The sequence below is a fragment of the Dryobates pubescens genome, chromosome 2 (genome assembly GCF_014839835.1).
Source record: "Dryobates pubescens isolate bDryPub1 chromosome 2, bDryPub1.pri, whole genome shotgun sequence".
NCBI classification, from domain to species: domain Eukaryota; kingdom Metazoa; phylum Chordata; class Aves; order Piciformes; family Picidae; genus Dryobates; species Dryobates pubescens.
The window spans coordinates 23,414,621-23,441,197 of NC_071613.1; the positions used below are offsets into that span (position 1 = coordinate 23,414,621).

The following is a 26,577-nucleotide window of genomic DNA, read 5'->3' on the forward strand; positions in this document are numbered from 1 at the left end:
TTATGAAGAAAGGCTGAGAAACCTGGGTCTGTTTAGCAGGGGAAGAAAAGGCTGAGAGGGGACCTGATCAAAGTATGGGTGTATGTCAAGAATAGAATAGAAGATGGGGCCACTCTCTTCACTGGTACCCTGTGATAGAGCAAAGCATAATGGATACAAAATGGAACAGAGGATGTTCTGTCTCAACATGAGGAAAAACTTCTTTACTGTGAGGATGACAGAGGACTGGAACAGGCTGCCCAGAGAGGCTGTGGAGTTGTCTTCTCTGGAGATACTTAAAACTGGCCTAGATGCAGTCTGGGGCAACCTGCTCTAGATGAGCCTTCTTTGGCTGGGAAGTTGGACTAGATGATCTGTAGCAGTTCCAACCCCTACCATTCTGTGATTGACTTTGGCAGAAATACATCAAGACCCATTTGCACAGAGGCAGGCAGGCAGGCAGACAGACAATCAGAAAGTGTAGGAGAAAAGCAGAACCAAGAAAAGCTTCAGAAAATATGTCCTGGACTAAATCCTAACCAGAGTGCTGGTGGTGGGGGAAGTATTTGGACAAAAGCAACAGCAAACATTTTGGAACTAATGAAAACCATCTATTGTGAGCAAAATTAAAATGCAATCTGCAACTCTGCTCTTGTTCTAGCAGAGCAGCTCTGCTGTGCTCCTGGCTTGTGTCAGAAATAGAGTGGTCAGCAGGAGTAGGGAAGGGATTGTCCTCCTGTACTAGACACTGGTGAGGCCACACTTCAAATACTGTTTGGGGCCACTCACTACAAGAGTGACATTGAGGAACTGAAGAGTCCAGAGAAGAAGCCTTGTGAGGAGTGGCTGAGGGAACCAGGGTTGTTTAGCCTGGAGAAAAAGAAGCTGAAGGAAAATGTTGCTTCTACAACTGCCTGAAAGAAGGTTGTAGCAAGGTGGAAACTGATCTCTTTTCTCCCATGTAAAAGTTATAGGACAAGAAGGAGCAGTCACAAGTCACATCAGTGGAGGTTTAGATTGTATTTTAGGGGAAAGTTATTCATGGGTTGTCAAGCCCTGGAACAGGCTGCCCAGGGAAGTGGTGGGTTTATCATCCCTGGAGGTACCTGTAGATGTGGTGATGAGAGACATGGTGCCATGGTGGACTTGGGTTAATGGTTGGACTCAATGACCTTGAAAGTCCTTCCTGACCTAAACACATCCTTGATTCTATGAAAGAGCTTGTTCTTTGAAATCAGGGTGTGAGTGCCACAGCCAGATCCTGTTCTAACAGCTCACTGTGCAGATGCTTAGGCTGATGGAAAAATAATGAAGCAAACATTGGTTTTGGTGGTACCTACTAATTTCACAGTAAGCAGTGGCCCCATATTGCAAGAGCAGGTTTTATTCCAGGGAAAGTAGGTGACCATGGATTTTGGGGAATGCCCAAAGAATCATCCCTGGAAGAAAAGCCAGCAGATGGTGCTCAAGGATGGAGCCAAGACAGGATGCTCACAAGTGTCCCCCTGCATACATGACCTGGAGGTGGATGCCCTGTGCTCGTGTGAATCACAGTGTTTCTTGAACTGGATGTAGAAATGGCCCAGCTGAAGCACTTATACATGCAGAAAAGGACTGCAACATTTGACCACTCTCTGTTTCACTCAATTTTTAAGGGTCCCAAGCTGAGACCCCTATGCTGGGGATGGGAGGATATGAAAACCCACATTACATCTGGGCAAGAAAGGAGCACACGGGTGGGTGGAAAGAGAATTCCTCAAAACCTTCTTTGTGACTCATAGCATTAATCATGTCTAGTTATGAATACACCAGAGAGGAAATCTTGCTAAACTTAGTCCCAGCTGCCTCTAGAAATTACCAATGCAATGTCATTCAGGCTTTTACTAATTATCAGAGAGGGTTTGTTTGATATCTTAGGATGGAAAGAACATGTCCCTGAAGATGTTACCCCTACCCATGGTTTTTGCTGCAGCTGCAGTGAGGACCTGCTTGGGTTCCTCCTTACTGCTGCAGTGGATGGGGGTCACCAGTCCAAATCAAGAGAACAGCTAAGGGAAGGATTGGAAAAGATTTTGAGTGGGAGGGGAAAAAGAAATAATCCCACTCCAAAGTGCCCTCAGCATCCTGGCTGGCTGCTCTCCCACTGTACGCCAGCTGCAAAGCCCCCTTTTGGAAAGGGAAACCTTTCAGCCTTGTTATTACAGTCATAAAGGCAATCCAATGGGAATTTAAGACCTCATGTAGTCCTATTTAATTATTGGAACACTTGGTAAAAGTCTCTTAAATATTAAAACCATATTAAGACAAATTCTACATCATGAAAGGAATAAATACTTATTTCCCAGTTAAATATGTTCTCAATTAAGCTGCAATAGCACACAAAGCAGGTCACACATGCTTTGGCCATACTGCTGCATTACTTATCTATGTCTTGGCTTTTTCGTCACTCTTATGGTGTGGATGGAGCTTTCCCATGTTTCTTCATTTTGGTTTTGCAGTCACCTAAAATTATTTGCCTGTGTTTCTTCATTGTCATGCAGAAAACTCTGGCTGTTGAAGGTCACCTGAGCTAATGGCAATACTGATTCCAGTTGCCATTGAGCTCATATGACTTAACCACACTGGTTTCCACCAGTGGTGGCAAACTGAAACTGCTGGACCCAGGAGATACTATTATTGCTGGATGCATTGTGCAGGTAACAGTGAGGTGGAGATGCGTACGAGAGGTGATAGCCTGAAAGCCCAAATGCAGGAGAAGATGCAGGGCTGTACATCATCTGACTGTTCAGTAAGAGGCTGGCAGTAGAGCAAGGGCACCCACAGCCACAAGCTGCTGCATCACTGGGATGCTGGTGCCACCACAGCAGCCCAATTGGGCTCTCCCCCTGACAACCAAATTGAGAAGGAAAATACTTTGGTTTGGATGCTTCTGGCAATGGAACACACCTCCATTGTATATGCTCTATCCTTTAGCAGCTGACCCTCACTGATCTTGGCACTCTTTGGAGTTTGTCATTGCTTTACAGCAGATCCTGTTTCCTCCCCTCACTGTTCAGCTGCCCCTTGAGGAGCTGCAGCTCCCTTTTGCCAGGCACTTTTATTATTTGGGAACCCTCTGCCTTTGAGCTCCAGCTTGCCAGATTTGGAGCACACATGACACCCTGCTGGCTTTCAGGTGTGCATCTGGGGATACTTCTGCTGGATCCCCCTGCAAGGCAGGAACTCAGTTCCTGCAAGCACCAAGCCAAGCACCATTTCTAAACTGAGCTATTGCATCAGTTAGAGGGCTCAGCACTTTCCTGAAGTATTCCAGCTATTTCTTTATGTGGCTAGTCTTTAAAACAGCACAAAACCTAGAGCAAACATTGTAAATCCCCATTTGAAGCAAAGAGAATTTGACTATTTGATTCCAGGGACACCATCTGAGTTCCAGCCTTATATGGAACCAGAAAAGGGCAAGAGATAAGAATTAATATTTCCATAAGATCATTTCTCACAAAATAGAACCCAGCTCAGACTGAAATGTTTAATGTCAACCAGTGACATACTGTGGCTCGAGGCAGAGGGCAAAAATTAGTTCCCCCAAACCTGCATGGATAGGCTCTGCCTAATCAAAGGTTAATGGTACTTTTTCACAGCACATAAACTGAAAAAAAAATTAAACCCACTAATAAATCACTGGTTAGGAATTTGCTGACTCGATTTGTTGCCTTTCAAACTTTAAAATACATATAGCCTACTGAGAGGTTCAAAATATCCATCCTTATGCTAAGAAGTTACATTTTCTTTATAAATTATGCTATAATATAATCCCTCCACTCCTTCCTCCCCATCCGCGCAGGTAAAAACCCCACTGTTACACGCAAGTAGGAAACCACAACCAGAGGAGACTGGCTGGCTGCGCTGCCGCTCGTAGCTGTTCAGCGAGGAGAGCCGGAGCTTTCCGCAGCCTTGAGCACCTCCAAACGGTGCCACACTGGAGCCCTGCAGAACTTGGTATGGTCTTTGGCATGTCCTGGCTCCTGCAAATATCCAAGTCCAGCCCCTCCTGACCAAAAGACATAATTAAACCAGCTCCTATGACTCTGCAAGACTGTTCCTTTTATTTATTTATTGGGCAAAAAAAACCAACCACCAACTATTTTTTTCCCCTCACTGATAACAGGGAGAAGCATTTTGGAGAGGGGAGGGCCAGCGCGGGAAGGGGATGCCACACAGTGCGGAGGCGTCCCCGAGGCGGAGGGGGGGACCGCGTGTGATGAGCAGCTCTGACCTCAGCCCCAGGAACGCCAGCACCAACCATCTGGATCCCATTTGCGGCGTCGGATCGCCCGGCCCCCCGGCACTCTCGCGCCAGCTGCCTCCTCCAGCCTCACTCAGATCCACAGCAGCTGTCTCGTGGGGACCAGTGCACCCCCATTCCCCTCGCCCTGCTGCTGCTCACACCCCACCGAGCGAGGCAAGCCGGGACTGGGAAGGCTGAGCAGCACCGGCACACCATGAAGCAAGGGTGAAAGGCGCTTCAGAGTGGAAAATCCTGGAATAGGCAACTTTCTGGGGAGCTCGCTCAGGGGTAAGTGTCGCTTTCCGTGCGGGAGCCCTTAGCCCAGGCTTGGCAGCTGCTGGGATGCGTTTCCCCACCTCAGCAGGGTCTTAGTCTTTGCGTGGTTTTCAAGGTAGTTTGGACAAAACCCATCCTATGCACGGAGTGGTGCCGTTAGAGGAAAGCTACCCCTAGGCTTGCGCTGAACTTGGAGAAGCAAAGCAATGTCACTGGCTCACTCACACCAGAAGCCTCCTCCATGAGCCCATGCGCCACAGGTGCATGGTGACGCTCCTGGCCCCACCATTACAGAGCAATTAAATTCATTCAACAGCAGAGTATTCCCCCCTGCTTCTCAACGATGGTGTTTGATGCCTGGAAATCACTCCAGCAGCAGCTTGGTGGGATAGGAGTGAGATGCCTGGGAAGCAGTGGGATGGATGCCTTCAGGAGGGTATGTAGTTGTTTGGGGAGCTCCTTGAGCACAAGCAGGTGGGTGCATGAGTGGGACCCACCCGAAAAGAGTTCAGCCAAGCAGGTGTGTCACTACCCTTTTCTTACTCCTGAGGCATGCCCCTAGTGGTGGGGAGTGTTTGGGTGGAACCTTCGCTTTTCCTGCCTCAAGGCAAGGTAGGGTGCGCTGACCAAAGATGCTTGTCAGCCTGTCCAGTCCATGCAGGTCACATTACTAGAAATATCCCTGCCACTCCAGGGACAATGCACATCTTCTCATGGTCATCCACCGTGAGGGAAATAGGAGCTACATCCCCTCTCTACAGCCATTATACCTGTTTCCTCCTGCCCAACCCCTAACACTAGACCTTTCCCCCCCATAGTCCCAGTTGTCCTCAGCTGCCCGGGGCTTTGCACACAGCAGTGCTCTTGCTGAGGGGGTGGCTATGACTAATTGTGGAGACACCCCACCACCTCTTGGCTCAGCAAAGCCCTCTCGTTCCAAATGGAGCCCAGGGTGAGCAAGGGTTGCAGCCAAATTGGTTTCCTGACCATGCACAGGGGCCAAAACTGGCTGGAGCGGAGGTGGCCAAACCATTCTGGTTCCAGCGGGTGCAATGGGAAACTCTCAGCTCACTGCTGGTTGCTGGGATGACTCATGCATGCTCTCATGGGAGGAACACTGCATTTTTCAAACTTCTGGCTTTACCCCATTACTTACTTGCTTAAAAAAAAATAATTAACAATCAGTATTTATGGTTGGATAATTGCTGTGCTTGTATAGCGCTGTTTCTGGGGCACAACTATCCAGTTTAGGAGTATTTGTGGAGGCCAGAGAGATGTCTCTAGTGGAGGCTGCTGCAGGGAGCTGGGAGATTTCTCCAAGGTCACATAGGAGTGTGGTTGCAGGGTAGACAATTATGGTATGGTGCTATCCCTGGGCTTAGCAGAAACAGAGATACCAACAGCTCCCAGAGCTCAGGAAGCTCAGGCTTCCTGGCCCCAGCCTTATACCCTTATGCCACTCTGGTCTTTACCTCTGCAAAGTGACCGCAACCAGGGGTGTGATGGCATTTGGAAGACCACTCTGGTCTTTGCCTCTGCAAAGTGACCATAACCAGGGGTGTGATGGCATTTCTAAGACAGAAGCACTGGGTTGCACACTCGCTGCTGCCACCCCTCCTCATTCATTCATTCCCTTTCCAGTTTTCGGCAGTCTCTCTGGTTTCCTCTCTGGTTTTTCAAACATCTTTGCAATTTTCCGTTCACACGAGTTAACTTTGCCCAGTTTCAGGGTGAGGTAAGCCAACCCCTGCCCTATCCCCACATGTCAAGGAGTTAAAAAAAAAAAGAGCTGTTCCTCCTCTAAATTTTGCTACGTGCCTGTCTGGGAACAGGATGGAAAGGAACATCTTATTCTCTCCAGCAGTGCAAACTTGGGTAACTGCACAGCCTTGCCAGCCTTGGACTGTATTCTCCCAGTCTGGATGCAGTTGATATGCAGCAAAGGGATGAACTTGCCCCCGTGCAGGGCGTGCACAGCAGCAGGGCTGTCTGCTGGTGGCATTGCAAGCCTGCTCTCCACTGTGAATCACAGCCAGCCTTACTGCTCTGTGTGCCCATCACTTTTTCCACCTTTTTAAGTGCTCTGTGTTCCACATTAAGGAGCCAGTTTGTTTGGGTGGAGAGGCTCTGGGAGGCTTGGGTTACTATACATAAAGACTCATTGATCTTTGAGGGAGTTTCCTCTTTTTTTAGCAAATACTCCCTTTCCTCTTATTAACTCCTCTATTTTAGCCTCAGCCTTCAGATGAAGAAAACAACCAGATTAAGCCAACCTCATGCTTATAAGAACAGAGATGAATACGTGACTCATATTAAAGGCTAGAACTCAGGGAACCTGCTGGGGTAGCGTAACTCTGTCACATTGCTGAATGCTCTTTTTCAAAAAGCAGAGCTCAAGTGGTTTGCAAAAGCAGGAAGATTTTCCACCCTTCTAGGCTTGTTTGCTTTTAATGCTCACGTCTACCTTGGTAGGAAGAAATGTTTTCAGAAGCAGCCCTCAGCCCAACAACCCTCATCTTCCTAGTGTCTTGAATGCTGGGTGGCAGCAAGGGAAACCCTTCAAAAGAGCTGATGCAAACTGAAATGGCTCCATTGAGGCCATGAAAAAAATTAAGGATCTGTCCTATACAGCTCACCCTGAGTCTCTCAAAATCATTGAATCACAGAATGGTTTTGGGTTGGAAGGGACCTTAAAGATCCCCTAACTGCAAATACCCTGCCATAGGCAGGAACACCTGGCACTAGATCAGGTTGCTCAAAGTGCCTTCCAGCCTGGCTTTGAATGCTTCTAGGGAAGCACTCTGTGGGGCCAGAGGAGATACAGTGCTCAGTGATGAAGAGGTAGCCAGGCTCAAGGCTTGGGACAGTTACATCCCTTTTCAAAGGTGACAGAGATATTCACATGGAAAAATCATAGTATTTATCCTTCTAAGTGCCTAGATCACTGCTGGGGTTAGCTTCTGGCTAACATTTTCCCCAGTTCAGAATTCTTAACAGTATAGAGAAATTTCAGGAGAGTGTTCATCCATCTGAGAGGAGCGTGCATTACCTCCAGAGGGCAATCCATACCACCATGACTCCACATCAGGATTTCAGGAGATTTTTCTCCTTCCTGCATGCTCCACAGCCATGACTGGATGTATATCCCACTGCTGGGGCTGCATATAGTTGTTCTGGGTCGCTGGTGTTCACTTTCAAGCTGCTGGCAAGGCTTGCTTCAGCCTCATGGCTTTGTTGCTACCTCCCAGGCATGTGCATATAGCGGAGAGCAATGAAGTAAAGATTTCAGGCTGAGCACTGTGGTTAGGAAACAGAATGATGATGAGCTATCGGGAGATCCCCACAAAGCAAATGCAGATGAAGGCAGTGACCCTTTGGTTTTGACCCTGACATCACTCTAAGGAATACTTTGAGGGGTCTTGAGGATGCTCACAGCATCTTTTCTCATGACCTACTCCACATGCACAAGGGAATCTAAGGGCTGCAATTCCCTCTTCATTTTTTTTAATGGGAATGCTCCATGGCTGGGCAGAAAAATTGGACCACATATACATCCTGAAGGTCCCTGGTGCTGCCAGCTAGCATAGCTGCACAGGTTGCCCAAGACCAAGCCCAAACCCAAACCCAGGCCATTTTTCCCCAGGAGAACATGTAAGTCATGGCTCTGCCTACTGCACTGAAAAGTCCTCTGTCCTTTCCCAGAGGCTGCTTACCTCTCTGCAGCAGCAATTTGTCATGGGGAAGGAGAGCTTATAGAAAGAGATTTCAACAATAAATCACTAATTTTGGACATCCTAGTTATTATACCCTAGGAGTCAGTTCTGGCCCCCTCAGTCCTTCACCCTTGAGGAAAAGTATCAAGAAACTTCAAAATACTAGTTCAGAAACCCCCTCCAACAGCTCATGCTGTGCAGACGGTTTTCTCTTACAGTCCAGTATGACAGATGGCATCAGCACCTGAAGCACTGCCCAGCTAGGAGGTCAAATCTAAGAGATGTTTTACAACAACATTAATATTCCCTTTACCTGCTGCTGCACCTATCCATATCTAAGTAAAACACACATCTCATCTGATCTATATTTCATCCCACCTGGAATACTGCTTCCAGTTCTGGTGTCACCACTCTAAGGAGGAACATGTATCTATTGGAGCAGGGCCAGAGGAGTGCCACAGGGATGGTCTGGGGACTAGAGCGCTTCTGCTGTGGGGATAGGCTGAGGGGAGCTGGGGTTCAGCCTTGAGAGAAGACTGCAGGGGGACCTTAGAGCTGCCTTCCAATACCTGAAGGGGTCCTGTAGGGGGAGCTGCAGAGGGACTTTTGACAAGAGTGTCCACCAATAGGACAGGGGAAAATGGATTTAAATTGAAGGAGAATAAGTTTGGATCAGATCGTGGGAAGAAATTCTTCACTATGAGGGTGGCAAGGCTCTGGAGTCCAGAGAGGTTGTGGATGCTCCCTCCTTGAAGATGTTCAGGGCCAGGCTGGATGGGGCCTTGGGTAGCCTGGGCTAGTTGAGGGGCATCCCTGCCCATGGCAGGGAGGTTGGATCAGTTGATCTCTGAGGTCACTTCCAGCCTAGGCTGTTCTGTAATTCTGTGAAAACCATGGATTCTTTCCCTCCCACTCAAAGCCAGCCAGCCCTTCTCAGAGGCATGTATGATTTGTGTCTAGTTCTGGGACCTGCAATTTAAGAAGGACACTGAGACTCTTGAATGTGTCCAGAGAAGGGCAACGAGGCTGGTGAGAGGTCTCAAGCACAAGCCCTATGAGGAGAGGCTGAGGGAGCTGGGATTGTTTAGCCCGGAGGAGAGGAGGCTCAGGGGAGACCTTATTGCTGTCTACAGCTGCCTGAAGTCTGGTTGTAGCCAGGAGGGGATTGGTTTCTTCTCCCAGGCAATCAGCACCAGAACAAGAGGACACAGTCTCAAGCTGAGCCAAGGGAAGTTTAAGCTCGAGGTGAGGAGAAAGTTCTTCACAGAGAGAGTCGTTAGCTGTTGGAATGTGTTGCCCAGGGAGGTGGTGGAGTCACCATCCCTGGAGGTGTTCAAGAGGGTATTGGATGTGGCACTTGGTGCCATGGTTTAGTAGTCATGAGGTCTTGGGAGACAGGTTGGACTTGATGATCTTTGAGGTCTCTTCCAACCTTATTGATTCTATGATTCCATGAATCAAAGCGATACCTAAGAGTCATAGGAATTTTGATTCCCCTACCTTCTATGCTTTGCATTTTTTATGTCTAATCATCTGCTTTACACTTACACTGATTGTATTTTAACCACACTCTAGTGAACAAACACACACTAGCAACTGACTGCTTAGAAAGAGATCTTGAAACATCCTTTCAAATTAAAAAAAAAAAAGAGTATGTAAAATGTCAAATTCTCACACAGAGAAGTACACAAGAGGCAAAAAATAGCTGCTGGGGAAAATATTTAAGGAAATCACTTCATTGTGTTAGTGGTAGAAATGGTTGTCTTTTGAAAGCATTGTGAGAAACAGATGTATATTTTCTGATGAAATGGAGGACATCTTGTGATATGAAGAGATCACCACACTATACAAACTCTAGACAGACATAAACAATTCAGCTCATTGAAGACTGCATTTGTTAAGCTTTTAGGATGTGAATTAAAAGACAGGCTACCCAGGTTTAGGTGCTAATTCTGGTAGATGTTTGGCTTTTCTAAAGGTGATCACATTAAAGGGTTTTTTTTCAGCGTTTTTACCAAGCTTCCCAACCCTGCAATGTTTATACCAAAAGCTTTACCAGAACATTCACCCCCACTAAGGAGTACAAGCCCTATGAGGAGAGAGGCTGAGGGAGCTGGGGTTGTTTAGCCTGGAGAAGAGGAGGCTCAGGGGAGACGTTATTGCTGTCTACAACTACCTGAAGGGAGGTTGTAGCCAGGAGGGGGTTGGTCTTTTCTCCCAGGCAACCAGCACCAGAACAAGAGGACACGGTCTCAAGCTGCACCAGGGGAAGTTTAGGCTCAAGGTGAGGAGAAAGTTCTTCACAGAGAGAGTCATTAGGCATTGGAATGTGGTGCCCAGGGAGGTGGTGGAGTCACCATCCCTGGAGATGTTCACGAGGGGATTGAATGTTCCACTTGGTGGCATGGTTTAGTCAGGAGGTCTGTGGTGACAGGTTGGACTTGATGATCTCTGAGGTCTCTTCCAACCTTGGTGATTCTGTGATTCTGTGAAATGTCATTAAAAAAACCCCAAACAACCTACTAAAACAAACAAATAAACAAAAAAATCTAAGAAGAAATTTCCTTACTACAAATAATAATAATCCAGGAGACTAAATTTGCAAGACAGATATCTGTCATAATCAAAACCTGAAATGAATTATCATAAGCTCACATTCCTGTTTTTATCCTCTACCTCCTGCAAAATGGTGTCATCTGCAGCTTCTGTGATCATTGGTAGTTTGGGACACAAAGCAAGACCGTGTTGAGCAAAGCAAGTTACTTTGTGTGCTTCACTGAGTCATGCCAAGCCAAGTATAACCTAGCTCCAAAGCGCCAAACAATAAAAATAACTTCATTTACTCTCTTAAGCCAACTTGTGCCACCAAGCCAGAGCCTTGCTGTTAGATGAGTCAAACCAGATCTGAGCAGAGCTTTCGTTCAAAATGTGCAAAGCCATCCCTAAAAGCACATTGCCTCTGCAAAAAACCCTGCTGTCCTTGCTTCTACTCCAGGGCTATCTGCTACAGGAAGATCATCTCCTACCCTCCCTGCCAGCACCCATCTCCTTCTCCTTTACTCACAGGGAATATAAGGGAAAGCCCTGCTCAGGAACACTGCTGTTTAAATGCCAGTCAGTCTCTAAAAGACATCCACAATCTCTTACTGCAAAGGTTTGCTGCTTCTTTTCTTCTCACCTCCTGTGATTTTAGCATGGAGCTAAAACTAATTTATTGTTGATGAACAAGTCCTTTTGCTATCATGTAACTGAAAACGCCATGATGGAGGTCACAGAGAAAGCTGGAAATAGATCTGGAGCCCTCTTAAAGGCTAAACTGGAAAAGAAGGTGCCTGAAAAGAACAGCCAGCCAACTTACTGCTTGAAAAAAAGGCATTGTATTTCCCAGCTGGCCAAGGCAAATACAACATTTTTTGTTTTAATACACTGTGATAACCAGGTGTACCCCAAGAGCTGACTCGACTTTCAGCGTTTCGGTTTGTCAGGAAGGTGGTACATAAAATGCAGATGGTGGTTCCTCTACTGCAAGTCTCCAGGGCTGAACTGTGACCCAAAGGGACCTAAAAGAGCCAGGCTCGGCCCTGGCTCCCCACCAGGCTCCTTGGGCATGGGCAAAGTAATTCTTCAAGATGTTTCCAGCTACGGCAGCCCTAAAAATATAGATGCAGATTCACCATTGATTTTGGAAATCTCATTTGATGTAAAGCTCATTTGCACACCACTGGGGGAGGGTCACGAGGAGTGTTGCAAGCAGGGGAGATTTCACAGCAGCAGGGAGATTTGCTTTTCCCTTCTGCTGCATTTCATGGCTGTAAACAGCCCCATGAGGGTCTCTGCAGCTGCTCAGTGTTTAAAGCTAAAAACCCTCAAACGTTTGCTTTGCTCCTGTCATTTATTAGCTGCTGAGACATTCATTTTCACTGGTTTATCTTGATGCTCCGTTCAACCCCAGCTGTTGTGACTGCAGAGGGATAGGATGCCAGCAGCTAATAAACAGGATGATAACATAACTTCCTGCATTCTGGAGAAGAAATACAAGCACTTTTACAGCATACAGTATTTCAACAGGCTGTTTTTCTACACAGTGCATTTTATTTCATGTTTTTCTTTCATTGATAGCAGTATTTTAAATCCAACTGGGTGCTGCAAGGCAAGCCCATCTCAGGAAACCTTCAGCTTTTCCATAACCCTCTTCTGCTCAGTGCAGACATGCTCTGGTGGGGTTGGATGGGTGATTGTCAGAAGCTTAGTGCTTTTTACAGACCTCAGCTCTGGAACCTGCAGCTGAGTGCTTGGGGGAGGAACCCTGCAGCAGTGCCCCTGCCTACTCCCACTCCTATGGGGATGCAGAGACCAGCTTTCCCCTTCACATGTGTCCTTTGGGTGCACCTAGGTTTTCTGGGAGAAAGCTGTAAATTAGCAATGCAGTCTAACAGAGCAGGTTCACTCCCACTGCAGGCACTGACAGGTTTGGCCTGGACTGAAACAGCCAGGGGGATGGATGGGTGCCAGCTAGCAAGGGTGATTTTCTCAGTCTTTTTATGAATGATTGTGATACCTCTGGGCTGCAGCAGCCTCTATACATTGAGGAGCTGCCAATAACAGGGAAGACTTGCCACGTCTTAATCAGCGCTACGTGCTAGCTGCTGGCTCTGGGCATCTATTCAATGTCCCTTCACCAGGCCTTGTTATTTTTATAATACACAAATGCAGGGGGATAGGTAGAGGCTAACTTCTGCCTGACTCTTGCTATGTAGCATTCAGAAATGCCATCTGGAACATGTGGAAAAGTGAATGCTTGCCAACCCCTTCTCCCAGACCTCAACCCAGCCTTGTCACACAGGGAGCCAGTGGAAGCGTCAAGATTGTGTCAGGTTTTTGGAAACAAGGTGGAGGTTGTTTCCTCTTCTACACTGACACCCTCCCCATTCCCCACCCGCCCACAGCCCTGAAGAGCAGCTCTTCAGTGGAAGAGGAATCAGCCTTTCAGGACATTTATTTCTGAATTTTCCCTAATTCCTGACACTTGGTTTTGTTTCTAGGTGTGTGAAAGATAGCCATTTGTGTAACCACTGTGGCTTTCCTTAAAGAGGGGCTTAGTCTTTTCCCCTTAGCCCTTTCAACTCTTGTGTTGGTCATAAATCTCTGAATTGATGAAGGGTTGTTTTTTGTTGTTGTTGTTAATAATGACCCAGTTAATACCTTGATGTATCTGAATCACTTTTGGCTACTCTCAGTGACTGAGCTCCTTTTGGGGAATGAAAAGTATTAAATCACTGCATTCCCTTTTGGGAGGATATTTTCTCAGTTAAGCAAGCCTTTCTGGTTTCTCCTCTGTAGGCTTAGAAATGAGGATTAAATAATAATTTGGCCATCTCTATGACAACAGCTTTCCTGAAGGAGATGTTGTGTCAGAAGGCTTGCCAGGTGGATCACAGATAAGAAACTTACATAAATTATAGTGTTGGCTCCAACACATAAAATATTATTCTTGGTGCCTTTCCAAAATGTGATCAGCTGGCGCAGGCTATCAGCAGGGCTGTGAGCCTGGGGGAGTCCAAGGGATTTTTGCTGTACAGCCAGATCATGTGGCTTGCTTGGATCTGGAGTAATTACATTTCTATTTGTATGTTTGCGACAACTGAAAAGGTGAGCTGAGGCAAAGAGTGATGTTCAGGGCAATTGTGATTATGGTTTTCATAAAGAATTGAAATAGGAAAGGATGAAAGAGGGAACGCTTTGGCCAAGATGTTTCAGCTGGTTATCTATGAGCAAGGAGGACGAGTGAGAGGGCAGGTAGGTTTGAGGGTTGATGGCAGAAATCTAAGCTGGCAATTTTCCCATACATTAGATATTACCTGGGACAACACAGGTAAGAAGAAAGCCAACTAAATCCACAGGAGTGATTAAATACCAGTTCTGTGTATAACAATTCCTATTTCAAGAAATGTTTGCTATGAAGCTGACTTTTTCCAGCATTAAAATACTTTTTTCCTGCTAGGATGCCACAAAGCACTGCAAAACCATGTGGCCTGGTTTTTCTATCTTGTGCTTCAGCTGTGCCTCGCCAGCACTGCTGCTGTTTCTCACTCTCCCTGTTTTTTCTCCCTTAGGTCTCACATTGGGTGCTTTGAAACAAAAAAAGAATAAAAGGAAAAGTCAAATCAAAGATGAAAATGAGGAAACATCAACATTTGCCCTTTGTGGCAATATTTTGCCTCTTTATCTCAGGCTTTCGCTTGGTCCATGCCCAGCAGCAAGCAGGTAAGACCAGGCTGCTTTACTTGACTTGGCCACTGTACAAACATGCCACTAGTTTGCACTGATGCATTCGCACCATTTGGTTTTTAGCTTGCATGTTGGTGGTAGGTTGTGGTTTACTTCCTGCTCCTCAGCTCCCACTTGGCTGAGGGTCCTTTTCTGAGCATGTTGCTGGCTGGTGGTGTGCCTCTGGGGATGCTCTGTGTGGGACAGAGGTGCAGAACATGCACCCAGGGTAACTCTGAGATGGTTTTGCCCTGGGCATAGCTGGTTTGCCCTCCTTGCATGTGTAGTAGGGCATTTTGCAGCAAGACAAACACCGCCACTGGCCTGCTGAAGGGCTGCTTGGTTTTTTTTAAGAGGAGGCACTGTTGTCTTTGAGACTGTAGCTGGTGGTATGGAGGGTGTCAGCAGCAGGAAGAACGTGGAAAACTCATGCTGGCACCTAGGCTGCTTAAACCAGGCAGTTCTTTCTTCCTTCAGTGCTGCCACAGGGCCACAAAAGCTCTGAGCCAGCAAAAAGAAGCATAGGAGACTATGGGTGATTTGAAGCTGAGTGTGCCCAAATTAACATGTCAGGCTGCAGGTATTTTTGTCGGGCTCAGGGCTGGCATCCAAACCCATGCTCTGAGGGCCTGGAAGGGGAAAAGCATCTGGTCTCTTCCTCTATGGGAAGGGCAGTTCGCATGCTGTCCTTTCTTGTCCCCATGTGCCTGTAGTAACGCTGACGGGGCGCCGATGGCCGCCTGGTTTTTCCTCAGCACTGCTCGTTTTGCTTTGGGCAATAAGTAGAAGCGAAGCTTCACTTTCACCATGCAAAGAAGCCATCGGTCATTTGGGTGAGGAGGAGGCCTGCTTACTCTGACTGATAGAAAACCCTAAACCTCCATCTGTTTTTTTAAAGCTGTCAAAACTGTTGCCGTGGCTGATGTAATATTTCTAGTGGATTCCTCTTGGAGCATTGGGAAGGAACATTTCCAACTGGTTCGAGAGTTTCTGTATGATGTTGTAAAAGCTTTAGATGTGGGAGGCAATGATTTTCGCTTTGCCCTGGTCCAGTTCAGCGGAAACCCCCGCACAGAGTTCCAGTTAAATACCTACCCCTCTACTCGAGACGTCCTCTCCCATATTGCCAACATGTCGTACGTGGGGGGAGACACCAAGACTGGAAAAGGATTAGAGTACCTAATCGAGAACCACCTCACTGAAGCTGCTGGAAGCAGAGCCGGTGAAGGCGTCCCCCAGGTTATTATAGTCTTAACAGACGGCCAGTCCCAGGATGATGTGTCTCTTCCATCATCTGTCCTTAAATCTGCCCATGTAAACATGTTTGCGGTCGGCGTGCAGGATGCAGTGGAAGGGGAGTTAAAGGAAATAGCCAGCGAACCCTTCAAGCTGCACCTTTTCAACCTAGAGAATTTTACTGCTCTCCACGGCATAGTTGGAGATTTAGTGGCAAGTGTCCGTTCATCCATGCCTCCAGAAAAGGCTGGGGCCAAAGGACTGGTTAAAGACATCACAGGTAATGGCCGACTGCTGGTGGCTCACATCGGCTTGGTGTCTGCTGGCGTTGCGCTGTTTAAAGCCTTTGTAAGGGCGAGACTGAGATGGACCTTCAGAGGTTTAAAAACAAAGGTTTGAAGTGCGTGGCCCTGTCTTTGTAGCTATTGACCATGATGTTGTTTGCAGATTGAGCTGGCATCCTTGCCAGGGCTGCAAGGAGGTAGTACAGGAGCCCTTGGATGGGCAGCAGCCCGTGGTGGCCATGCTTTTGTGCCCACAGCATGCAATTGCAAAAGCAGGGAACTCTGCAGAGTTATTAAATTGCCCCATCTTATCCACTCCCAAGGCAGACACATAGGAGATGAACACACCATCTGTGATAGCAGCTCTTTGAGATCTTGACTGATAACCCTCTGAAGACCAAGGAAGTCACTGCTGTCTGCAAGGACACCATGTGGGATGTCCCTTTGCAGCTAGTGAGGGATATAGGTAATATGCTGCTCCAGAAAGTCACATTCTTGTAGGAAGACAGAAAAAGCAGTTCAGTGGAGAACTCCACTGAAACCTCATCCTTGAGCTGGCCCTTAGACTCTCTTCTCATCCTCCTGGAGAAGGTGTATGGTTGGACAGTCCCTTTTGTCCCACCAAAATACCTTCTCTGCAAGCTGATGGCTTCCACTTGCTGGAGTGCTGGACCTTTCCTGTAACTGAAACCTTTCTGCAAACCATGTTGGCTTCAACAGATCTGCACTGACCACTAGCTGGGGGCCCAACTTGCCTGGAAAAAAATGACACTTCCTTCACCCCTTCTCTTGTTTATGAAATTTCAGCGTCGAAAGGGCCTTCTGAACAGCTTTGTTGTGTTTCAAAACAGAAGTCCCAGAGATCAAACCTTTCTTTTTATTCCTGAGACTCCATCTGAAGGTCAACAGCTTGTGGGGTGATGTAAGGCAAACGGCAGTGTAATGAGGCAGTGTAACATTAATCCCCCTGTGTTGTCTTGCCTGATTAACCCTCACGCCAGCCCCACTGGGTGCTCTCCATCACTGCATGACACCACCGAGCGACACCAAAAGGCTGTGCTCACATGTGTTTGTGTTGTGCAAAGTGCTTGACAGGGCAAATACCCAGATCATGTGAAAGCCACAGGGAAGAAAAACAGCTGCCCCAGAAAGATGACATAAGGTTCACCAGCTAAGAAAATCATGTCAATGTACGTGGAAGATGAATGTTATACCCAACCTGCTGGCAGAACTGCTGTGGCTGTTCAGCACCTTCACCATGAAGGACCCCTGTTGAAATCATTAGGGGAACTGGTCTTTGGTGGATGGCTGTTCTCCTCTGGGACATGCCAGCGGGGCAACCCCATAGTATATAAACATCTAGACTCACAGACATTCCTTTAAAAACTGTAAGGGTAAATTTCTGCTTTATGTATGTCATGCATTTCCAAGTTAATTGCTATTCAAAGACATTTTTTAAAAACCATCTTCCTCCCCTTATAACACACATTTATTTTAATGTTACTACTGTAATTTTGCCTCTATGTGACTTGAATGGGTGATCTACAGAGTGCCATTAAACATGGACAAAGATGTGACAGACCCTAAACTTTGGATGACAACAGTGTGCAAAGCGTGGGGCAAATAACTGTTTGCATAAGAGTTTAAGAAGTCATCTATTCAGCTGATAACTCCATGTAGCACTAAAATGTATAAAACAACCATGGATGTTATGCTAGAAATGAGCCCTAATATAAATGAGAAATGTAAAAAAAAACAAACCAAAACAACAAAAACCAGTCCCACAGTACTTCCAGTGTAGAGTCCCAAAGTTGTTGGTTTGTGGCAGTCCCCCAAGCTGACTAGAGTAAGTATGAAAGTCATCCCCACATTTGCCCTGATATGTGTTCATTAAATCTTAGCTGTCTGTCTCATCTGACCTTCCTTGCTTAGTTGTGTAACAAGCATGCTTTTATTTGTTCTCCAGCACCAGCTTGTTCCATAAACGTGCACTGAAGTTACAAGGTTTTTTACAGTGATGACAAATTATCCAACACATCTGTTTTATATCTATCTTGTCTCTTGTGGGAGTGACCCATGCTGCTATGATGACAAAGTGTTCAAGAGGGGACTGGACGTGGCACTTGGTGCCATGTTCTAGTAGGCATGAGGTCTTGGGTGACAGGTTGGACTTGATGATCTTTGAGGTCTTTTCCAACCTTGTTAATTCTATGATTCTATGACACCCACTCGTGTCTGAAATCATGTTGCTCAAAAAGATGTCCAAAGTATCTAAAGCAGCACTGAGTACAACCACTTTGTGATTTCCCTTTCATTTATGTGATGAAGTAGAAACGTTTAAACCCAACTGAAAAAGGCACAGTAAAGACAACCCTAAGCACCACTAAATTTTGATGATGGAAATATAAATCCTGGAGCTCTTTGCAATTTTGTTGATGTTCTCCAAGCCATCACTGGCTGTTAAAGTGGCCAGACAAGCCATGATGCCCTGGAGACATTCTCCATTGTCACTCAAATAGTGGCATTATTTGAATCTCTTGGTGGCATTGTGATGTATAAAACCCATTTACTAGAAAAACAACTAAACAGGCCAAGAAAAAAAATAAAAATAGTATTGACACCACTGGTTAATAGCCAAGGCTGCAGATTTATGTTTGGCCTTGATAAATGATATGCCAGTTTTGCAACTGGTTTCACCTTCAGCTTTCAAATTTGAGAGCTGGGTGGGATTTCCAAATGCTGCTTGTCATTCATTCACAAATAGTCTGAAATTCAATTTCTTAACAAAATTGGATAATAGTGGCACAGAAACATCTGAGCATGCTTTGGGGTCATCTCCCTCCCCTTTTTGCATGCATACAGCCCTTGGTGATGTGATGGTAAAACTAGCTGAGCAAGAGGAGTAATAGCAGACCCCAGATCATTTTGGGTCTGCTTTGGTAAGTCTCACAGTGGAAAAGCTTACCCTCAGCAACTGTGTTAATGCCATAGAAAAGTTATGTTTGGTGTGTGTATATTCTCAGCAGATCATCTGAGTGTGGTCACAATATAGAGTTGGATAATTGTGTCATGACTGATGTCATCATCCTGTTTTAACCTGATTCTGCATTCCTTGATTGAATATCCAGAGTCCACATGAAAAATCCAGACCAGACCCCTCTATTCATAAGCAATGCATCTTTGTGCAAAATAGTAACAGCAAAACCATTTTTATGTGGCACAGGTTGGCAACTGTGGTCAGCTTGCTGGACAAGTACTGTCAGGTGTATGCTAGCAGCTGGTGAAAGAGTTACAGTGCCAGAATAATAATCAAAACCCTTGTGATTGTTTCTAACAAATACATTTCCAGTAAGAATCCTTCATGGTGGGAGAAGCCAATATATTCAGCCTCTGTTTTTAACCAGCAAAGGAGCAGAATTGCAACAGAGAAGCTGAAAATTTCCACATCCCAAAACAGTGGAATTGTTCTCCCATCACTCCTAAAAAAAAAAAAGAGAGAGAGAGAGATTGCAATGAGGAAAGCTGCCTATGACATTTACTGTCCTCATCAGCTCTCTTTAGGGTGAACTACCACCAAAATCCACCATCGTGTTTTGGGTCTGTTTGAATACACTGGCCAGTGATGGAATGGATGTAGATTTCCCAAATTATATTTGCCAAGGTTTCCCCTCACATGCCCCTAACACTGCCCCCCTGCTCGTAACTGCAGCTACCAGCTCAGGTTGCATCTTCTCAGACCACCTCTTGATGGGTGGTGGATGCTACTGGGCTAGGTCTGGGAGGCTGTATTCAATCAGAATGCAGAACTAAGAGGCAAATGTCACCTCCTCAGTGAACACACGTTTTGTTTTCTCATTTTCGTGTTTCTTACTGGTTTTCCAAGAAACATGTCAGAACACTGTACAACTGCATGTAATCACTCATTGTAATGCTTTCACCTTTTGCATTTCTTTTTTTTAAAGCTCAAGAGTCTGCTGACCTTATTTTCCTTATTGACGGATCAAACAACATCGGAAGTGTCAATTTTCAAGCCATACGCGATTTCCTTGTAAATTTGATTGAAAGCCTCAGAGTTGGAGCTCAGCACATACACATTGGGGTGGTGCAGTATAGTGATGAACCCAGAACTGAGTTCGCTTTGAACAGCTACCCCACAAAAGCGGAGGTTCTGGATGCCGTGAAGGCACTGAGCTTTCGCGGTGGCGAGGAAGCAAACACCGGTGCGGCACTGGAGTTTGTGGTGGAGAACCTCTTCACCCAGGCAGGAGGCAGCAGGATAGAGGAAGCGGTGCCGCAGATTTTAGTACTGATAAGTGGTGGAGAGTCTAGCGATGATATCCGAGAGGGCTTGTTGGCAGTGAAGCAAGCTAGTATATTTTCATTTAGCATTGGGGTCCTGAATGCTGACAGTGCAGAGCTGCAGCAGATTGCTACTGATGGAAGCTTCGCATTTACTGCTCTGGATATTCGTAACCTCGATGCTCTTCGAGACTTAATACTGCCCAACATTGTTGGAGTGGCCCAAAGGCTCATTTTGTTAGAGGCCCCAACCATTGTGACTGAAGGTATGTATGCCTTTCTGTTGCATGTCGATGAATCGATGGATAAATGAGCTTTTGCACGCTTTAAAAACATCTTTATTTTATTTTATATATATATATATATATAAATTTTTTTTTTAGTTATTTTTGCAATGCATTTCTCTGATCTGTTTGTGGAGAAACAATGGGAAAGCAAGAGTCCTGTGACTAATGGGCAGAATCTCCTTTGCCCAGTGGGTTATCTTTTGAAAACCATGAGTTATTTTGTGTCAGTAACAGGCGTGGCATGGCTTTTTAAAGGACTCCAGCAGAGTCTACAAAAGCTCATATAATCCTTATTGGGGTATCTGAGCTCCCTGGGGGTAAACATTGCAGCATTGTCAGTTCTGGAAACATTTATGTTGCAGAAGCTTATATTGTATGCCAGTTGAAAGTGTCACGAGAATGAAATTTGACTCTGGAAGCTAACAGGAATGATAAATGGATCTCTTATTTCACAGAGTTTAAATTATCAGCTTGCTAAAACAGTACAATTCCATACTTCACTGAAACTGCTTTGGTTTTGGGTAAAGGGTAAAATTCCTCTGATGCTGAGCTGAAAAGTAAACCAACCCTTACTTCTTCTGAAGTGAAATCCCTACCTTGATAACATATATTCCCTTAAATCCATAAGCTGAGAAAGTTTACAGCTTTCCGAGAGACAATGGGAGATATAGGTGTCAGCATTCCACCTAGGTCACTTTGTCACTCCTAAGTCCTCACTGACATAATTTCTCAACTACTGCTAGCTTGAGTGCAGTACAATAATGACCATTTGGATCTGTGGAGCAGGTAGGTGCTCATGAGTTTCTCACTCTATGGTTTTATGACTAACTTAAAGTTACTGATAGAGAGGCTTTATGAAAGACACAATATGTCATGTTTCAGAGCCCCCCAGAAAGGGCCAGGCTGGAGCTGCTGCACTTAATTACCAGGGTGTTTAATGCAACCAAGATTTTTGGCATCCAAGTGCCAATCTGGAGTTCTGTACATACTGTTCAACTCATAATGTATGTTGACACATAAACCTACATTCCAGATGTCTTCACTGATCTCCAGTGGTTGCTCTCCAGTGGCTCAATCAAAGGGAGGTATTTGCTTAAAACATCATTTTATGACCTTGCCTTAATTATCCCAGTAAAAATGTGCATGCCAGGACTCAAGCAACTCAGTGGAAAAGCCTCTCTTCCTCCCCCAGCTGAATTTTAACAGTTGGAAAGGCAAAATTAAAAATGTTGGTGCATATGGTTTCATCTACACTTGTGTATTTTTTCACTTTAAATGCCAGCTTATTTGTAGAGGGTACTGCAGTAGCATCAACTTGTGCAATTACCTAGAGATGAATGTACCAAATGGAGAAGGGGGTATTTTCTAAGGATCTTTAGGGAATTTCCTTTCCCTAGCATCCATGAAAATGAATTTTAATTGGTCTGATTGATTCACATCAGTGCCTTGGAGGTTTACAGTGCAGGTTTGGGAGACATATCACAGACCAAAGGGGATGCCAGACCCCACGAGGTGCTAAGTGTTCCTGTGAAATTCTGAAGTCACCTTGCTTCACTTTAGCTCTCTGGATGTATGTCAGTCCTCCTGTGATGAATGAGTGTCTCAAAGTGCCTTTCTGCCCTCTCCTCTAGCTACTGTAGATTAAATTAAATGAGGTAGCTGAGGTGCTAAGGTAGCTGAGATACCAATGAGGAGGGAACTATGAAGGGCTAGGTTCAACATCAATACTTTCCTCCAACATTCCCAAGTTTTAATGTCAAAGATCTAGTGCTTTGATCCCAAATATTTTGAAATTCCAGGGAGACTTTGAGATTTACTGGGATCTGGTATGATTCTATAGTACTGTGTCCAGCTCTGAAGTCCTCAACATGAGAAAAATATGGACCTCTTAGAGTGGGTCCAGGGAAGGCCACCAAAATGATCAAAGGGCTGGAACACATCTCATCTTCTATGAGGACAAGCTGAAATAGTCATGGTTTTTCAACCTGGAAAGGACAAGGCTCTGTGGAGACCTTATAGCAGCCTTTCATTACTTAAAAAAGAGCCTATAAGAAAGATGGAGACAGTCTTTTAACAGGGCTTGTCACAGGACAAAGGGTAATGATTTTAAACTATAAGAGGGGAGATTTGGACTAGACCTAAGGAAGAATTATTTTATAAGGAGGTGATAAAACACTGGCATAGGTTGCCCAGGGAGGTGGTAGATGCCCTGTCCCTGGAAACATTCCATGTCAGGTTGGACCAAACTTTGAGCGACCCGATCTTGTCAAAGATAGAATAGAATAGAATAGAATTAACCAAATTGGAAGAGACCTTTGAGATCATCGAGTCCAACCTATCATCCAACACTATCTAATCAACTAAACCATGGCACCAAGCACCGCATCAAGTCTCTTCCTTAACACCTTCAGTGATGGTGACCCCACCACCTCCCTGGGCAGCACATTCTAATGGCCAATACCTCTTTCTATGAAGAACTTCTTTCTAACCTCCAGTCTAAACCTCCTCTGATGCAGCTTAAGACTGTGTCCTCTTGTTCTGGTGCTGGTTGCCTGGGAGAAGAGGCCAACCCCCACCTTGCTACAACCTCCCTTCAGGTAGTCGTAGATTTCCCTGATCACTGCAGGTGGGTTGGACTGGAAGACCTTTAATGGTCCCTTCCAACACAAAACTTCCTATGATTTTAAGATCAGATCCTCTGAGATGTGTACAGCCTTATTTGGATGCTTTTGTTTTAATTGTGCTCATTGAAAATAGCACTATGGGGTATTTCTTCCTGTGGGTTTTGGTTTCAGTTCTCACATTCCTCTTCTCTAAGGAAACACACTGCATGATTTGAGAGCTGCATGAGGAACGAGTAGCAGACAGAGCTATTCCTTACCAGTCTCCCTCATCTTTGCAAAGCCCCTTTGATGTTTCCCACAAACTTCTATATAAAGCCAAAAGTTTCCAGGGTCTCCAATTTTGGGTATCTAGCTGCTGACAAGCTAAGGAAGTGCTTTGGACACCTTTTCTGGGTGATATAAAGCAGAGATGTCAGCCCTTGTTATCCATTTGGAAAGTTTCCTGGTTTTGGCCCTTGCTTCCTCGGAGTATTTGACAAGGAAACAGCCTGGCAAGGGGACTGAATGCTGGAAATCATGGCTTGGGGAAAGGGATAATTCAAAGAAATCTTCATTGCTTTGTGAATAGTTCTCTTTTCACAGCCTGGGCAGTCAAAGGGAAACCATGGGCGGCTTGTGTGAGGCTGTGGCTCAGGGAGTATACTACCATATTTACTTTGTACAGGTTCTCATCATTTTGTGTCCTGTAGCACCACGACAGGCTATTTTAAGCTTCAATTTTGACAGCTGGTCCCTAATAAATTTCCAGGAAGACTCTGCAAGAGGCTTTTGCAAAGACTCATGCTTGCTGGTGAAGGCAGATCTCCAAGGGTCTGAGGGGGCAGCCGAGTTGCAGATGTCATGTCCAGCTCTAAATCACTCTTTGGAGTAGCCAGTTCTCATGGCATTCACCCATAATGAGAAACCTGACAGATACTGGCCTTTGAAAGCACTGCTTTTCATGGCCAGCTGGTGTCTGGCCAGGGAGTGCTGCAGCCAAAGCTTTGTTCTTTATTGAAGTCCAAAGTAAATAGCCCCCATGCAGAGAAGCCCCAATGGACTGAGGGGCTACCCTTTTCCACCCAGGCAGGACAAGAGAGTGTTTGCTACCACTTGCCCTGAGGGGTGTGAGATCCTTCCAAAACTGGGTCTTCTCTTCCCCCAGGCTGTGCACTGGGCATAGCAGTTTGCTAAGGAGATTATGGACCTGCCACCCTCAGTATTGAATTCATCTCAGGAGCATTTAGGTGGGTAGGTGATTTGAAGACACCCCACCAGAACATAATGATTTGTAATGCTCCAGCATAACTTGGAAGAAACATATGGTTTCCTTTTTCACTTCAGTGGCATGAAATCAGGGAGCTGATGATGTGAGTGGGGTTGTATAAAAGATAGCATTATCCCCCATGATGATTGTGTGTAATGTTTTTAGCACAATGGTATTGTTCTTGTTAATATTTACTGGGTTTTGGCATGCATTTGCTGCAGTGAATATGATGGTGCTTCAGTTCCAATGCTCTGTAACAGGTATTTTCTTGCATAACTCTCTTCCTTCAAGCTTAGCCAGGTAAAGCTAACTGCTTGTTCTGTGTCCTATGCCATTGTCAACTGTAAAGTTTCAGAGATTACAGCCTAGGCAACCTCTTGTATTATGGACATGGCAACCAGAATATAACTCAGCTCTTCCATGACTGGGCTGGCTGTGCCAAGAAAAATCATAACTTGTTTTTGTTAGATAAGGAATAAGATGTAGGAGATGAAAACTCAAAGTCCAGGTATGTTAAATGGAGTCTGTTCTTTACTCATGTCATTGCTTTTGGAAACCTAATCCTTCTGAGACCAAACTGCATTCTAGTATGACTCAGATGGCTCTGCTGCAAATAAAGGGAGCCTAATCTTTTCATCTCATGTGCCAGCTAAATGACAAGGTTTCTCCTGACTGTTTGCCTTTGTTTCTTTCTTGTTCTGACATGTACATGCATTTTAATAATGATTTATATAAACAATGCAATTCTTGCAACTCTTCAACTTTCCTTTGCTTTATAAAGGGGAAATATTCAATCAGATTTCCGATTAGCCCTCTGCTAGAACTTAAAAAAGAATCACGTTTTGATAGCAAGACTCTTTTAAAGGTGTTGACAATAACAGTATTTCAAGCACACGAGAAGTCCTAAATATTGCTGAACTGTTGGTGTAGAATTCATGCACTGAGTGTGGTGAAGAATTCTGCTAACATGATGTCTGTGTGTTACTTGCAGTTATTGAAGTGAACAAGAAGGATATAGTCTTCCTGATAGATGGCTCCACTGCTTTGGGGACTGCCTCCTTTAACTCAGTTCGTGATTTCGTTGCCAAAATTGTCCAAAGGCTAGAGGTTGGACCCGATCTGATCCAAGTGGCGGTGGCACAGTACGCAGACACTGTGAAGCCAGAGTTCTATTTTAACACTCACCAGAGCAGAAAGGATGTGATGGCTAATGTGAAGAGAATGAAGCCCATGGGCGGTACAGCACTCAACACCGGCTCAGCACTGGACTTTGTGAGGCAAAACTTCTTCACCAGTGCTGCCGGGTGCAGGATGGAGGAAGGGGTGCTCCCCATGCTGGTGCTCATCACTGGTGGTAAGTCCAGGGATGCCGTTGACCAAGCTGCAGCAGAGATGAAAAGGAATAGGATTGTGATCCTTGCTATTGGGTCGAAAAATGCCGACCTAGCAGAACTTCAAGAAATTGCCCATGAGAGAGATTTTGTGTTCAACCCAAATGACTTCCGCCTTCAATTCATGCAAGCCATTCTTCCTGAGGTGCTGTCACCTATCCGGACTCTCTCTGGAGGACTGATTATCCAGGAACCACCATCAGGTAATTAATTATCCTTTTCTAATTAAGGAGATATTGTTTATACCTTTGTTAGCTCTTACTCTACAACATACAGAGCTAAGGAGGAGGAAGCCGTCAAGGACATGTTTCAGCACAGCTAAATGTTGTCTCTTTGATTTGCAAAATGTACACAAGCAGATCAATGAATTTGGTAGTGTGGTGGTTGTGACAGCTGTGCCATTCCTTCCTGGAGATTTTCATCCCATTCCATATTTGTCACCAACATGTAAAGTTCTGGATGTGGAAGATGTGCGTTATTAGTTAGGTACTGGAATCATTCAGTGGAGGCTTTTTCTCTCGCTTAGGGTTTGTGTAACCTACGAACAGCACACACTCTGAATATTAGAATCTCTTCCTCAGTTTGAAAACCATCCATAGTGGATATTTGCTCAAGAAATCTTAAAAGGTTTTTCTTAGTGTAAAGAAAATAAGCAAGTTTGTTCATGGTGATGTTTAGAGGAAGCTAGCC

At 45.4% G+C, this 26,577-nt stretch overlaps 2 protein-coding genes across 2 annotated transcripts in view; one reads left to right on the forward strand and one right to left on the reverse strand.

Annotated features, from left to right (window-relative positions):
* Positions 1-26,577, reverse strand: part of COPS8 (COP9 signalosome subunit 8) — a 188,830-nt gene that overhangs the window by 17,045 nt on the left and 145,208 nt on the right. The window lies entirely within an intron of this gene.
* Positions 4,438-26,577, forward strand: part of COL6A3 (collagen type VI alpha 3 chain) — a 67,118-nt gene continuing 44,978 nt past the window's right edge. Inside the window, exons 1-5 of the mRNA XM_054172954.1 lie at positions 4,438-4,552; positions 14,367-14,517; positions 15,419-16,036; positions 20,003-20,605; positions 25,488-26,090. Of these exons, the coding sequence (XP_054028929.1) occupies positions 14,424-14,517; positions 15,419-16,036; positions 20,003-20,605; positions 25,488-26,090 (1,918 nt within the window). The 5' untranslated portion in view covers positions 4,438-4,552; positions 14,367-14,423. The remainder of the gene's footprint in view (positions 4,553-14,366; positions 14,518-15,418; positions 16,037-20,002; positions 20,606-25,487; positions 26,091-26,577) is intronic.